Source organism: Tripterygium wilfordii, chromosome 11, assembly GCF_013401445.1.
Source record: "Tripterygium wilfordii isolate XIE 37 chromosome 11, ASM1340144v1, whole genome shotgun sequence".
Classification (NCBI taxonomy): domain Eukaryota; kingdom Viridiplantae; phylum Streptophyta; class Magnoliopsida; order Celastrales; family Celastraceae; genus Tripterygium; species Tripterygium wilfordii.
The window spans coordinates 12,386,559-12,399,315 of record NC_052242.1 but is presented as its reverse complement, the minus strand read 5'-3'; the positions used below and the strand labels follow the sequence as shown (position 1 = coordinate 12,399,315).

The 12,757-nt window shown below is 35.8% G+C and overlaps 3 protein-coding genes across 4 annotated transcripts; 1 reads left to right on the top strand and 2 right to left on the bottom strand.

The window, feature by feature from the left end:
* Positions 1-2,475: 2,475 nt before the first annotated feature.
* LOC120008399 (patatin-like protein 2) lies at positions 2,476-4,968 on the bottom strand. The gene is made up of 6 exons (XM_038858702.1): positions 4,722-4,968; positions 4,351-4,532; positions 4,055-4,241; positions 3,778-3,945; positions 2,834-3,309; positions 2,476-2,710 (listed from the first exon to the last, which is right to left on the bottom strand). Exons 1-6 carry the CDS (start codon positions 4,875-4,877, stop codon positions 2,632-2,634), a joined length of 1,248 nt encoding a protein of 415 aa, XP_038714630.1. The 5' UTR covers positions 4,878-4,968; the 3' UTR covers positions 2,476-2,631.
* Positions 4,969-6,844: 1,876 nt separating this feature from the next.
* LOC120008816 (putative nuclease HARBI1) lies at positions 6,845-8,143 on the top strand. Its single transcript, XM_038859180.1, has one exon. It carries the CDS (start codon positions 6,845-6,847, stop codon positions 8,141-8,143), a length of 1,299 nt encoding a protein of 432 aa, XP_038715108.1.
* Positions 8,144-8,622: 479 nt separating this feature from the next.
* Positions 8,623-12,188, bottom strand: LOC120009560 (glutathione S-transferase T3-like). Of its 2 annotated transcripts, none has more exons than XM_038860197.1 (6): positions 11,903-12,188; positions 11,766-11,810; positions 9,879-10,456; positions 9,062-9,767; positions 8,854-8,973; positions 8,623-8,820 (listed from the first exon to the last, which is right to left on the bottom strand). In XM_038860197.1, exons 3-6 carry the CDS (start codon positions 10,452-10,454, stop codon positions 8,744-8,746), a joined length of 1,479 nt encoding a protein of 492 aa, XP_038716125.1. In that variant the 5' UTR covers positions 10,455-10,456; positions 11,766-11,810; positions 11,903-12,188; the 3' UTR covers positions 8,623-8,743. The 2 variants fall into 2 exon arrangements, with proteins under 2 accessions (XP_038716125.1, XP_038716126.1); XM_038860198.1 differs by having other exon boundaries at positions 8,623-8,823; positions 8,857-8,973.
* Positions 12,189-12,757: the final 569 nt, after the last annotated feature.

Genomic DNA, 12,757 nt, shown 5'->3' with positions numbered 1-12,757 from the left:
ACGGACGTCGGTTTTATTGGAGCTCTGCAAAAGTAAACAACAATAGGCCCATGTTTCAGGCCCCACTACTACAAACAGACCTATTGTTTCAGATCCCATTGCTACAAACAAAAGCAGACATCCATAACTTATAGATGTCTGAACGTGAAGACTAACGAGATTTGTTAGTTTACACCATTGATTTGAAACATGTGAGACCCAAAATAGTGGACTCCACTTGTCATCTCATTCATTCACACCATTAAAACGTAACCCTTATTTTACACCCATAAATTATACCCTTATGTGAGAATTCCTCATATATATATAATCATAAATAAAAAAACCGGAAGCACTACACATCCATAAAATAAATATCCATAAACTTACATAAACATGTGGCATGCATATGTAGCTTTTTTAATAAAGTTTGCTTATTTTTTTAATCTACATGATATGCCTTTTTTGCTAGCCACATAGATTATATAAGTTTATGGATGAGAAAATTATGGACATATATCATTTTGGTAAAAAAATACAAGCACATTACCCATACCAATACAAATTCATACTCATACAAGTAAGTAAAGCCCTAATATCCTAAAGCATAAATTAACTACACCGTGTAAGTCGTACTCGTCTTCACTATTGAGTCTTCAGTGAAATAGGCAGAAGTGATCCCAGGGAATTAAGCAAATAGATCTCACGAGAAAGCATGTAGGCTGAACTGAAGCGATCAGCGATGGGCATAGGCTCAATCTCATGTGCGTAATCTCTTCTTATACTCTTATTTATTGCTGCTAATTTTGGTTTTTGTATTTATGGGTATCGCTGCATGACAATTTTTTATTAAAAAAAATAAAATATAATTAGTGCTGGCACATTCTGTGAGTCCAGTTTCTTCTTTGATTGATTGATTAATGATTACTAAAATAAAATATAATTAGTAAAGACTAAAATATAATATAATTAGTCTACCATCTGCTTTGATTTCTTAAAATCTTGTATTTTATTATTAATAGTAGCTCAAATCATCATGACTATTTGTTAATTGTATGACAGCTCGTGTTTGACGAAGATATCAACCTATCACTATCATGTTAATATCATGTAGAGTGACATGTCATTATATTTTAATTCGAAAAATAATTTTTCGTTAATCCCAAATATGTTAGTGACATGCCATACTTAAATTTCATAAATAATATTTTTGTTAATGTCATGCATGTTAATAATCCTTACAAAATATTCCTCACATCCTAAAAAATTACACGAAATTGGTGTAATGTTGTAAATAGTCTTAAAAAGAATTTGGAATGGAACCCCATCAACTTTTTGGACGGATCAAAGAGATATTGGCCTTTTTTAATTCGTGTTTTATCTCTTGTAAAATAGTTTTAAATATATCTTGATGATCAGGATTTAAATCCACACTCTCGATCTAAGAAAACAAACCATAGTTTTAAATACCGTCATGGGCCACCGGTTCTACAGCGAAAACCGCCAATCGGCGGCGACGCCGGTATGTTTGTAATAATTATATAACGTGAACCGTGAGTTCGTGATGAAGATGGCGGCAACGATGAAGATTGGCGGTGGAAACTCATCCTCAGTGCAAGTGTACAGTGTTAGACCATTCCCTCTTGCTGCTGGAAGCCAAAGAGGGAATGTCTTTGGCTCTTAATCTCCGCTCATCATCTGAACTAAAAGACTAAGATCTTATGCTCGGCTTCCATCTCGGAGATTTCTCATGACTCATCTTACTTGATTAGCCCAATCATGGACCACCGGAGCTACGAGGGATGGTGCAGAGATGGAGAATGGGAGATGATGGTGACGAGGTCAGCATGACGCAGGAGTGATGTGGACATGGTGATGGGTCGGATTTGGCATGAGCTGGGCCCAAATATCTGAACTATACATGAAGCTCGTGGGCTAACATTTTAGAGACTTGCCTTTGCACCCCCAACAGGCAACGACAACTTTCATTGTAGCTCGTGGGCTGAACATTACATGGGCTAATTTAAACCTATAATTTAATGAATTGCATAATTGATGTATATTGATACATATAGATATTGTATATACTATGTATCTAAATATATTAATTTATTATGTATTATGTATCAACGGTTCAACCTTTATCATATCGGTTAAATCTCGAAAACCTTGAACCTACATGGTTTGATGTACGATACAATTTTTAAAACTATGCTCTTGTTTGTTAGAGATTGTTTAAACAAATGTAACTATGGATTAAATAAAGGATCTTGTTGGCAATAGTTAAGGATTCACCATGGCATACCATGCGTGATAAACACTCTCTCACCTGATTTTTAAAACTTAAAATACAGATTCCAATAAAGTTTTTTCAACCTCCGAAACACCTTTATGTTATTTATCCAATGCCCTAAGGACACTTGATAACATTTCCCTTAAATAAATATATTTGAGTCGGTCATCAAACAGTGTAATTGTGGATTACACACACATTAATTAGACATTCATCTAAATTTAAAACTTTAAAATATAATGTTATATTATGAACTTATATTAGTACAGAATATTATGGAGTCATTACATATACTTGTAACAAAATAAATTTCAACAAATGATCCGGAAAATAGTAAATTCAAGAAAATTTGACATGTTTCACTCAGATGTGGCAACCTTCCCTTTGGGAGACCTTATCTCACGAAGCTGCTTCTCCCTTGAGAGTATTTTTGCCAACCTAATATTCCAATCAAATTAAATATAAAATTAATTAGCATTAATCCACAATCAATTAATCATGAAAACAACTAATTTTGCAATTAATTAAATAAAACACAATATGTATATGAACTATACGTACTTTGTTAGAGCCTCTTCATTAGTAACGTCACCAACAGGCTCATGAACGCCAGTTTCTAAATTCACCCTTCCCACTGGTTTCTTCAACAGCTTCTCCCCAACTTGGACAAGAGCTTCCAAGTTCTCCTTCGTTGCAATGTCCACAGACGACACGTTTCCTGTCAACGTATCGTCCTGGATACGGAGATAGTTTTCTTTGTGGTGAATGGCTTGGAAGACAGTGGCCATGTGGGAGTCAACGAGGTCGCTACTGGCTTCACTGAAAACATCGATTAAAGGCGTTGAGTCGTGAGCAGTTAGCCAGCTTATGACACCCCAACCAGCTACTTCTTCCGCATTATACTTCTCTTCACTCTTTGCTACACCGGTTCCTAGTGATATGACTAGGAATCTACCATAGTCTGCTGCTTTTATGTGGGATAAGTCAGAGTTGCCCTTTGTGATTTCCTTTGTTACTTCACTAATTGCAATCAATGTCTGCAAATCAAGGAAAAAACAACAACTTAATGTACAATCTTAAAATTGTAACTAAGTCTGTAATACGTAAACTTACGGACGTCTGTTTTTCACTCCCAACAGTGGGACCGAAACCAGTGGGCTCCACTACAAAATCAGTTTTCTAACTTATTGGCACACGCAAAAAAATGGACGCCCATATTATGGGCGTCCATATGTGAGCCTGTGCATATATATATATGTGTGTGTATTAGCATTATTTTTATACGGACATCCTAAACCCTTTAAATTACAGATGTCCGCTGTATTGTATCTCTGCAAAAGTGAACAACAGTAGGCCCATTGTTTACAAGCCCCACTGCTACAAACATGCCCGTTATTTCGGGCCCCTTTGCTACTTACAAACAAAAAAAGATGTCCATAACTCATAGGGATGTCCGCATATGAGAATTATCCTTATATATATAATGAAATTTTGTAAATATGTACCGGATTGTTAGCCGCAACGCCACCGTCAATGAGATGGAATGCCCTAATTTTTCCGGTGGAGTCTTTGGTGTCGAAACGATACGCTGGAAGATAAGTTGGAGCGGCTGAAGTTGCAATGCATATATCCGCCAAAGGAGCATCTTTCAATGGGTTTGAGTTGTTCTTTACCTAAATATACAAAACTTAATTAGTTGTCTTTTATTTCTTGGTTATTGTCATTCACATATATACATACAATTTAATTTAAATGAGGATAAGATATATATATAATGGGTACCTCATAGGAGGTGAAGATGGTTGGCTGTAGTCTCTTGACGTCGAAAGTGGGGATCACAATGTTTGTCAAGGCTTGGTGCAATTTGATGTCTCCCAACTTTTCCTTGACAAGCTTGTGCAGATATTTTCCATCATATTTCGGACCTGTTAGAGATTTGACTAGCTTTCCAGCAGAACCAAAAGGTACACTGATACAGAAACAAGTATATCTATATGATTGGTAACTTTTAGAATATACACCCATATGATTGGTATTTGGTAACTTTTTTGTAAATGGATAAGGTAATTGTTTCTTACCCATCTTGAGGGAAGATTTTGGGGCAGTGATCAAGATAGAATTCCTTGATATCCTTTGCAGCAAATAAAGGTCGGCTTTTGTCGTTAGGGGCTGTTAGCATAGCAGTCACAAGTCCACCAGTGCTTGTTCCAGAGATCACATCAAAATAATCTGCAAGCCTTGCATCTTCACCATCTAATTTCTGCGCAAAAACACAATATTAGTCAATTTCATGAGCAACTTAGCATGAAAAAGAGACCAATAATGATAAGAATTTCTGCCGCTGATATCTCAGTTATCTCAAATTGTTAGGATATTTACTATTTCCGAGAAGAGAGCATGCATGCATGTATGTGTATATAGATGAATTTGGGACTAGTTATATATGTACCTGAAGCTCAGATTCCAAGAATCCAAGGATGACTCCAGGTATGATTCCTCTTATTCCACCTCCATCAATACTGAGGACAGTGATTAGATCTCCATAAGTTGGAGGTTGTAGAGGTGATCTGGGGCTTTCCATTACCAGGCGGTCTGGAGTTGTCATTTCAGCTGATGATTCAAGAGAAGATCACAAAAAGATCAGAGTTTGTGTTGTTGGCTTAAGCGTAAGTATGTAGATGATACTATGAGGGGAAGAAGTCGAGGGGTTAAATTTATATAGACATTTGGGTTTCAATTTTCAACTTGTCCAAAGTTGACCAAGTCCTTGGTCTCTCCGATGGGCGATGGCTGCTTAATCTAATTAAAGTTGCACCTAACTTTATAGCCCGAATTGGCCGTCGGTCACACAAATGAATGACACAAATGTAGTTCGAACTCAGAAAAACGTTATTCGAATTTATATTTTAAGTTTTAAAAAAAAATAGATGAGAGAGTATTCATCACACATGATATGTTGTAGTGAATCTTTAATCATTGTCCTTAGAACATTCGTTAAAAAGACCTTGATTCAATTAACACAGTACATTGATTTGTGTGAGCTACGGCCGAGGGTTGAGGGCATGCAAGTCAGTGTAATTAGAATGGTTGGTTTGACTAGAAGATACCTCAACAACACAGGATACATAATTAAATAATTATGCTTCATTAATGATTAATGATTATGTTATCTAACTAGATTAAAGCAACAATAAACAGTCAAATTTCATGTATCAATTAGTTAAACCATATAATTCTATTAGCATCTACAAGTTGCATGGCAAGTTGCATGTGTCCTAATCATGCCTGCCAAGAAAGTCTTTCAAGATGGCTGGACTTTATTATGGTCACAAGCTACCCATGAAATCGATCATTTATTTGTTTTGATTTTTTTATGCAGGGATAACGATATCTTTGTAAGCATAGAATTTGGGGGAATTTGCGTTGTAATTATTGGATGAACGACTAATTAAGCTGACTCTTTTAGCTTTGTTAATTTGTCAAGAAGAGATGAACTTAAGAGGTTGTTGGGGCTTTGAATTCGCACAACCTTTTCCAATAAGTTTTGTCCATATAATAACCAGCTATGATGATGTGTATGTTTCAACCCCCATGTAGATTTTTATCTCCGGATAAGATCATAGATAGATCTATCTATACTAATATTAATTAGTCCAATTTTAATATATAATTAATACTTTCAAATCAAAATGAGGCAACGAGGCATGTGTTCTATGAGGAATTCTCACATAATGATCTAATGTAAATGTGTAAAATAAGAGTTACGTTTTAATGATGTGGGTAGTGAGATGACAAATGGAGTCTATTATTTTTTGTCCCACATATTTCAAATCAATGGTGTAAACATAAACCCTTATTTTACACCCTTATATTATACCCTTATGTGAGAATTCATATGTGTGTGTATGCTTATGGCATAATGATAATTGCTTGTCAATAAAAATCTGCTATTATATATTGTCAATCTAAGAGCATCCACAATGGATGTCTTTCATACACACTTGATATTGTCTCAAAATTTGTGCACTCAATGTCTTTTGGAGTGTGTAGTTCATAGACTCTCACAATGGTACAAGCTTTACCATTTCTTGAGAACAACCAACATTCACTTTCCCTCAATAGCTCCTATAATAAAAATAAAAAAACCATTGAGCACAAACTACCAACCTCCACTTTCCCTTTATATTTCCTATAATAATAATGAAATTATGTTATATTAATTCATAAATTCTTATATGAATAAAATACTTCAAATTATTAAATAAATAATTTAATGTTTCATTTACAACGAATTTATTAGCATGTGTGAAATTAAATTTCAATACATCAAATTCTCATTCAATTGGAAATTTCTCATTCAATAGCCAATTTCTCATTCAACTTCTCATTCAACTTCTCATTCAACTATATATCATTTATGAATTAATGTACTTATATTAGTGCAATTCAATGAATGGAGGCCTTTGTTTTCAATGCTACCCCCACTATTTCAACAACAACAATAAACCAAAGCAACGACATTCTGATTCATCTTGTATCCTCATTCTTCACTCTCTAGCTTTTGCTACATCAATGGCAGGTCCTTCTAATTGGCAATTTCAACAACAAATTATGGAACAATTTTTGGCTCTACAACAACAAGAGATTGATGACATTAACATGATAGAGCAAGGTATTACAGATTTAGAGGAGAACGAGCCATCTAGAGTTTCTAGACGCATATTCATAAATCGTGATCGTGTCAAAGCGCACAACAAGCTTGTCAAGAAGTACTTTGCTGTGGACTGCATTTACCCACAACGCATGTTTCGATGCCGCTTCCGAATGCGAAGGGAGTTGTTCCATCGTATTCGAGCCGACATAGAAGTGGTTGAACCTTATTTTCAGTTGAAATATGATTGCACTGGTAGGGCAGGTTTTACATCCATCCAAAAAATTACAGCAGCCTTGCGCATTCTTGCTTACGGAAATCCCATTGACCGTGAGGATGAAGCTCTTAGCATTGCGGAGACAACGGCAACCGAGACTGTTCGTATCTTTTGTCGGACAATCATTGACATGTACTCTGAGCAATATCTAAGATCTCCCAATGAACGAGACCTGATTCGATTGATAGATGAGAATAAATCTCGTGGGTTTCCAGGGATGATCGGGTCTTTAGATTGTATGCACTGGGAATGGAAAAATTGTCCTACTGCTTGGCATGGCCAGTATGTTGGTCACTATGGGAGGCCCACAATGGTGCTAGAGGCTGTTGCATCTCAAGATCTTTGGATATGGCATTCTTTCTTCGGTATGCCTGGATCGTACAATGATATATCCGTTCTTGACCACTCGCCGCTTTTCGACAGGTTCATTCAATGTCAAACACCAAACATTCCGTACGAAGTAAATGGAAGGATGTATCACATTCCCTACTACTTAACTGATTGCATATACCCTCACTATGCCACATTGGTCCAAACACTCAAGCACCCGAAAAATGAGATGGAGAAACATTTTGCAAAAAAACAAGAAGCGGCAAGAAAGGATGTCGAAAGAGCTTTCGGTGTGTTGCAATCAAAATGGGCAATAACTCAGGGTCCGGTTCGATTTTGGGATGAAGAAACTGTCACAAATATTATGAACTGTTGCATTATTCTTCATAATATGATCATCGAAGATGAGCGGCATTTGAATATCGAACCATGGCAGCCTGTTCTCGGTGAAGTAATGCCATCCGACCTACTTGAGCATGATGAAGGGCTGCTGGGATGTTTCATATCTTCACGCATGCAGCAAGTTCGTGATAGGTCCGTCAATGGTAGGCTTCGAAATGACCTTATGATCCATCTTTGGAATAATTTTGGTGGAGAGACTGCCCATATGTAATTATTGTTGGAACAACCGTGCATGCATATAATTAATTAATAGTAGCAATAACAATAACAAATTGCATGCATAAACAATATCTTTCATAAAACAGTATCTTTCATAAAGCAGTATGTTCATAAAACAGTATCATTCATAAAACAGTATCTTTTATAAAACAGTATCATTCATAAACCAGTATCTTTCATAAAACAGTATATTCATAAAACAATATCATTCATAAAACAGTATCTTTCATAAAACAGTATCATTCATAAAACAGTATCTTTCATAAAACAGTATATTCATAAAACAATATCATTCATAAAACAGTATCTTTTATAAAACAGTATCTTTTATAAAACAGTATCATTCATAAAACAGTATCTTTTATAAAACAATATCATTCATAAAACAGTATCTTTGATAAAACAGTATCATTCATAAAACAGTATCATTCATAAAACAATATCATTCATAAATAGTATCATTCAAGGTAATGCAGTAAACTCATAAATAGTATTATTCAAGGTAATGCAGTAAACTAATAATTCAACAAACTCATAATCCTCCACACTCATAATCCAACAATCTTAAGAAAGATAATGCAAGTACACATTATTATACATTCCCAGAATTATCAAATGCAAGTTCATACTTCACAGTATGAAGTATTCCATTCAAATAAATCCATTCGACATTGTGGCTCGACAAATTGTTCTAAAGTTCATCATCTGGTGGATCTGATGCATTGAATCGGTTGTAAAGATTTACTGGATCCAAATTCGTCCCTTCCATCCCTTCACGCAATCTTGTAGCACTTTTCGGCGAGTACTCTAATGCTCGAATCCCTGTAATTCAGACATGGAATGACATATATCTCTATAGCAATTGGACATACAAATTAAATATAATGAACAAACTTAAAATAGCACTTACTTTTGAACTCTTTGTCTAAATCGTCAAGATCTTTCACCCTTGCCAGCTGCCTAGATATTATTTCATCTCTGTTCAGATCTGAATCTATGGACAACAACCCCTTCTCAGCATCCGCAAACTGCGTGGTGATCTTGAGAGCTTTCTCTAGAGCATCCAACTTAGCCATCTTTGTCGCATGGAATGCTTGCTCCTCACTAATTTGCTTAAGTGAATCTAATCTACTCTCTGATGATTCTCTCCAAGCATTCACAGTGGCTGAGAGCTTTTCACTTGCAGCGGATGACGCTTGAGATCCAATTCCTATGCTGCGACGACGTTTCTCCTTTGCTGCTTTTCGCCCTAATGGTCTAGTGATGGCTGGCTCACGACTGATGTGCACCATATCATTGTTTCCGACCATGTGAACAGGTGATTCAGATGTTGGTGTGGGATCACGGGTAGGATCAATTGTAGGGCTGTAAGAATTGGGATAATCATCGAGCCCCAGTGAGGATGATGCAGAGACATTGTGAACTGGCAATCCATGAGAACTGTTCGAAAACCTTGATCGATTATTGCCACCTTTGCCGCCCCGGCCAACATCCCTTGCCTCTTTCTCATCGGTAGAAATATGCCATTTTGAGCATGTGCGAAGTATCTCCCAACAATGTATGAGTTTGAAATCTCTTCCATGGTCTTTTTTGAAGACCATTAAGGCAGCTCCCCACTGCAAAAATATAAATAAAAAAGTATCAAGTATGTACTAAACCAAAAATACTATAATGATCATACATGGAATAAATTAGTAGTAAAATTAAAAAAAAAACCACAATTTTACCTCGTCATTTGGATTAGTCCCACTTGCCCTAACTCTTTGAACCCTCTTCACGATGGCCCTCCACTTTGAAACATCTGCTTGAATGACAGCCCATCTATTCTCGCACGCTCTTTGAACACGTTCTGTCCCTGGCGTCCGCAATTTGAATTCAGTCCATATGCTAAACCAGAACGCATCATGAGCTTGTCCATTTCCAATAATCGGGTCTTCTGAAATTCTGACCCATGCTTGACAGAGTGCGACATCCTCATTCACCTTCCAATTAGGAGATTTTCGATTGGACCCCTGTGTTGATCGGGATCCGGTTTGTGAGGAGGGCATTCGAGAATCAGAAGGTCCTTGAAACTGTCCCGTTGCATTTGCTTGCATTAGGTTGACCGATGGATGTTGTTGAGCACTAAATTGCTGCTGAAAGAATGATGCAAAGGCAGCTGCTTGTGCGGCATTCATTTGTGACGGGGAGAATGTCAAATCAGTGGGCCATTGTATTGGATTGACCCTTGGTTGCTGACTGACATCATCAACATCATTGCTCATCGATGCATGATGGTGGTGTGAGGGAGAATTGGGATCCATTCCTTGAGTTTGTGTAAGATGGACATGAAAAAGTATACATGAACAAGTAAGAAAATGAATCACAATCTCAACTACTGCTTCAACAATTTAAACAGATGTAACCAGGTGCAATGACAAGTAAAAAACTGAGTAAAAGTAATCTCAATAGCAGCACCAAAATTGGTGTTGCTAATGAGATTTTTTCTTTGTAATGTGCAATAAATTAAACTGTCAGTAAATCCATGGACCTAAATTTTTCCCCTGAGTTCTATGAACAAAATATATAAACTCAAATAAAGAATGCAGATCATGCAACCCAATCTATACCACACAAAACACTTGATACCCCACACGTGCATTGCTTGTCCCCTTCCTGCAATCAATAGTTCTCTACCAAACAGAGAAAATGTAAAAACTAGACCAAAATTAGTCATTGCAGTTGCAGAGTATATAAAATCATTAAACCCACCCACCTAGCAATCTACCATTGGTTGGTGATAATTCGTAAGTTGGATCAACCACTTTGAATGACACTTCAGTTCCCAAAACCAGAAAACCCCATTAGCAAACAAAAGAATAAAAGTATTATTGATTCTTGAAATATATTTACATGGAGTTCACAGTTAAAAAACTACCAATTTGTTCATAATTTCAATGGTGGGCAAAGAAGAAAGTTCTTGAATGTACAAAGTCAAAGGAATACTTACTAAAATTGAATTTACAAACATGTATACGATGACAATGAAGTACCATATTGCATTAAAGAGGAAATATGTCCAACTTTTAACGAAAATGACAGGACAAGTATCTGAATAAATAGCTTCAACTATGGACTTTTGAACATGCTGATATATATATATATATATATATATATATATATATATATATATATATATATATATATATATATATATCACACTAAACTTAAGGTTACTGTCTTTCTAGGTTAGGAACTTTAGGATAGCTCCATTAGCAACTGCCCAAAAGAAACTGAGTTGTTAAGACTTCGTTAGTGGTATCTAACCATCCAAATTACAAGCACAAAAGCTTTGGACAATGATATTATAACATGAAGATTCAGGAATTCCTTAGTACATGGAGATACTGTAATTTCGTCACTTATATAAATAAAAAAAAATCAGCACAAAACACAAAACAAAAATAAGCTCAAAACAACAAATCTAAACATGTCAGACAAGAATCGAAACACTCAACTATAACCAAAATACAAAACACTCTCAAATCCAACTAAACTAAAGAATCCCTAGGGAAAGATAGGTCTCAGATCCAACTAATTTGGTACATAACAAGAATTTAAATGAAAAATCTTACCGATTGATGAAGAAGATGCTAGAATCGAAACACTCCCGATCTTCTCTGTATTTTGCCAAGAAGAACAACAGTATATTAATATGGGTCTCAGATACAGATTTGGGTAAAAAAAAGAGAATGAAATCGAAGCTACTCACTTGATGAAGAAGGCAAGAAGAATTGAATTCGTGACACTGGTCTCGTTGTTCGTTTGCAAAAGAGCGTGATACGAAGACGATGCTCTGTATTGATCTAGGGTATTTAACAACCAAGGACAGGTGGCCCATTCTGATTGGCTTTTGGAAAAATTACTTCACACTTGAACTCTCAAGTTTTTCTAAAATTTCCATTGTACACCATTATTTATCAAGTATGTAAAAAGATCCCATTGTGAGGGTATAGTGCTGAACTTTTCCAAAAAGTGGGGTATCAAGTGTGAGATATAGCTCCCACTGTGGGTGCTCTAACAAAGACTCTAAAGCTCATAGATAGATTTCCGGAGACAGAGACTGCTTGCAGTGAAAACCCGCCCACGTGAGGAAAAAGTCAATATTCATTTTTACACCCAAGTTACTAGTTAGAGTTGTCAAAATGGTGTGTATCACCTTCATGATATGAGTTTGAATCCTCCTTCTCGTTTCCAAAAAAAAATTCATCTCTAAATTTTTGATAAAATAATTTCTAAATTTATGAGTTTTTAGAATTTATATTTTTGTAAAAACACTCCCAACGCCGCACATGCTCTCGAAAACCCCAGAGAAAATATGATCCAATTATGCGTATAGTTAAACGGAAGGAAAATTTTATTTACACACCACTAAAAGATTGAGTTTACACCACTTAATTCACATTATTAGTTTACACCAAAATTTTATGAATCTACACAAAAAAAATTAATGAATAGATCAAAATGACCTTGACTAGTAAAATATTATATTGGAAATTGTTAACTCTACACCAATAAACAAAACCCACAATTCTTTTCTCCAACCAAGGGAAATTGTGATCATTTC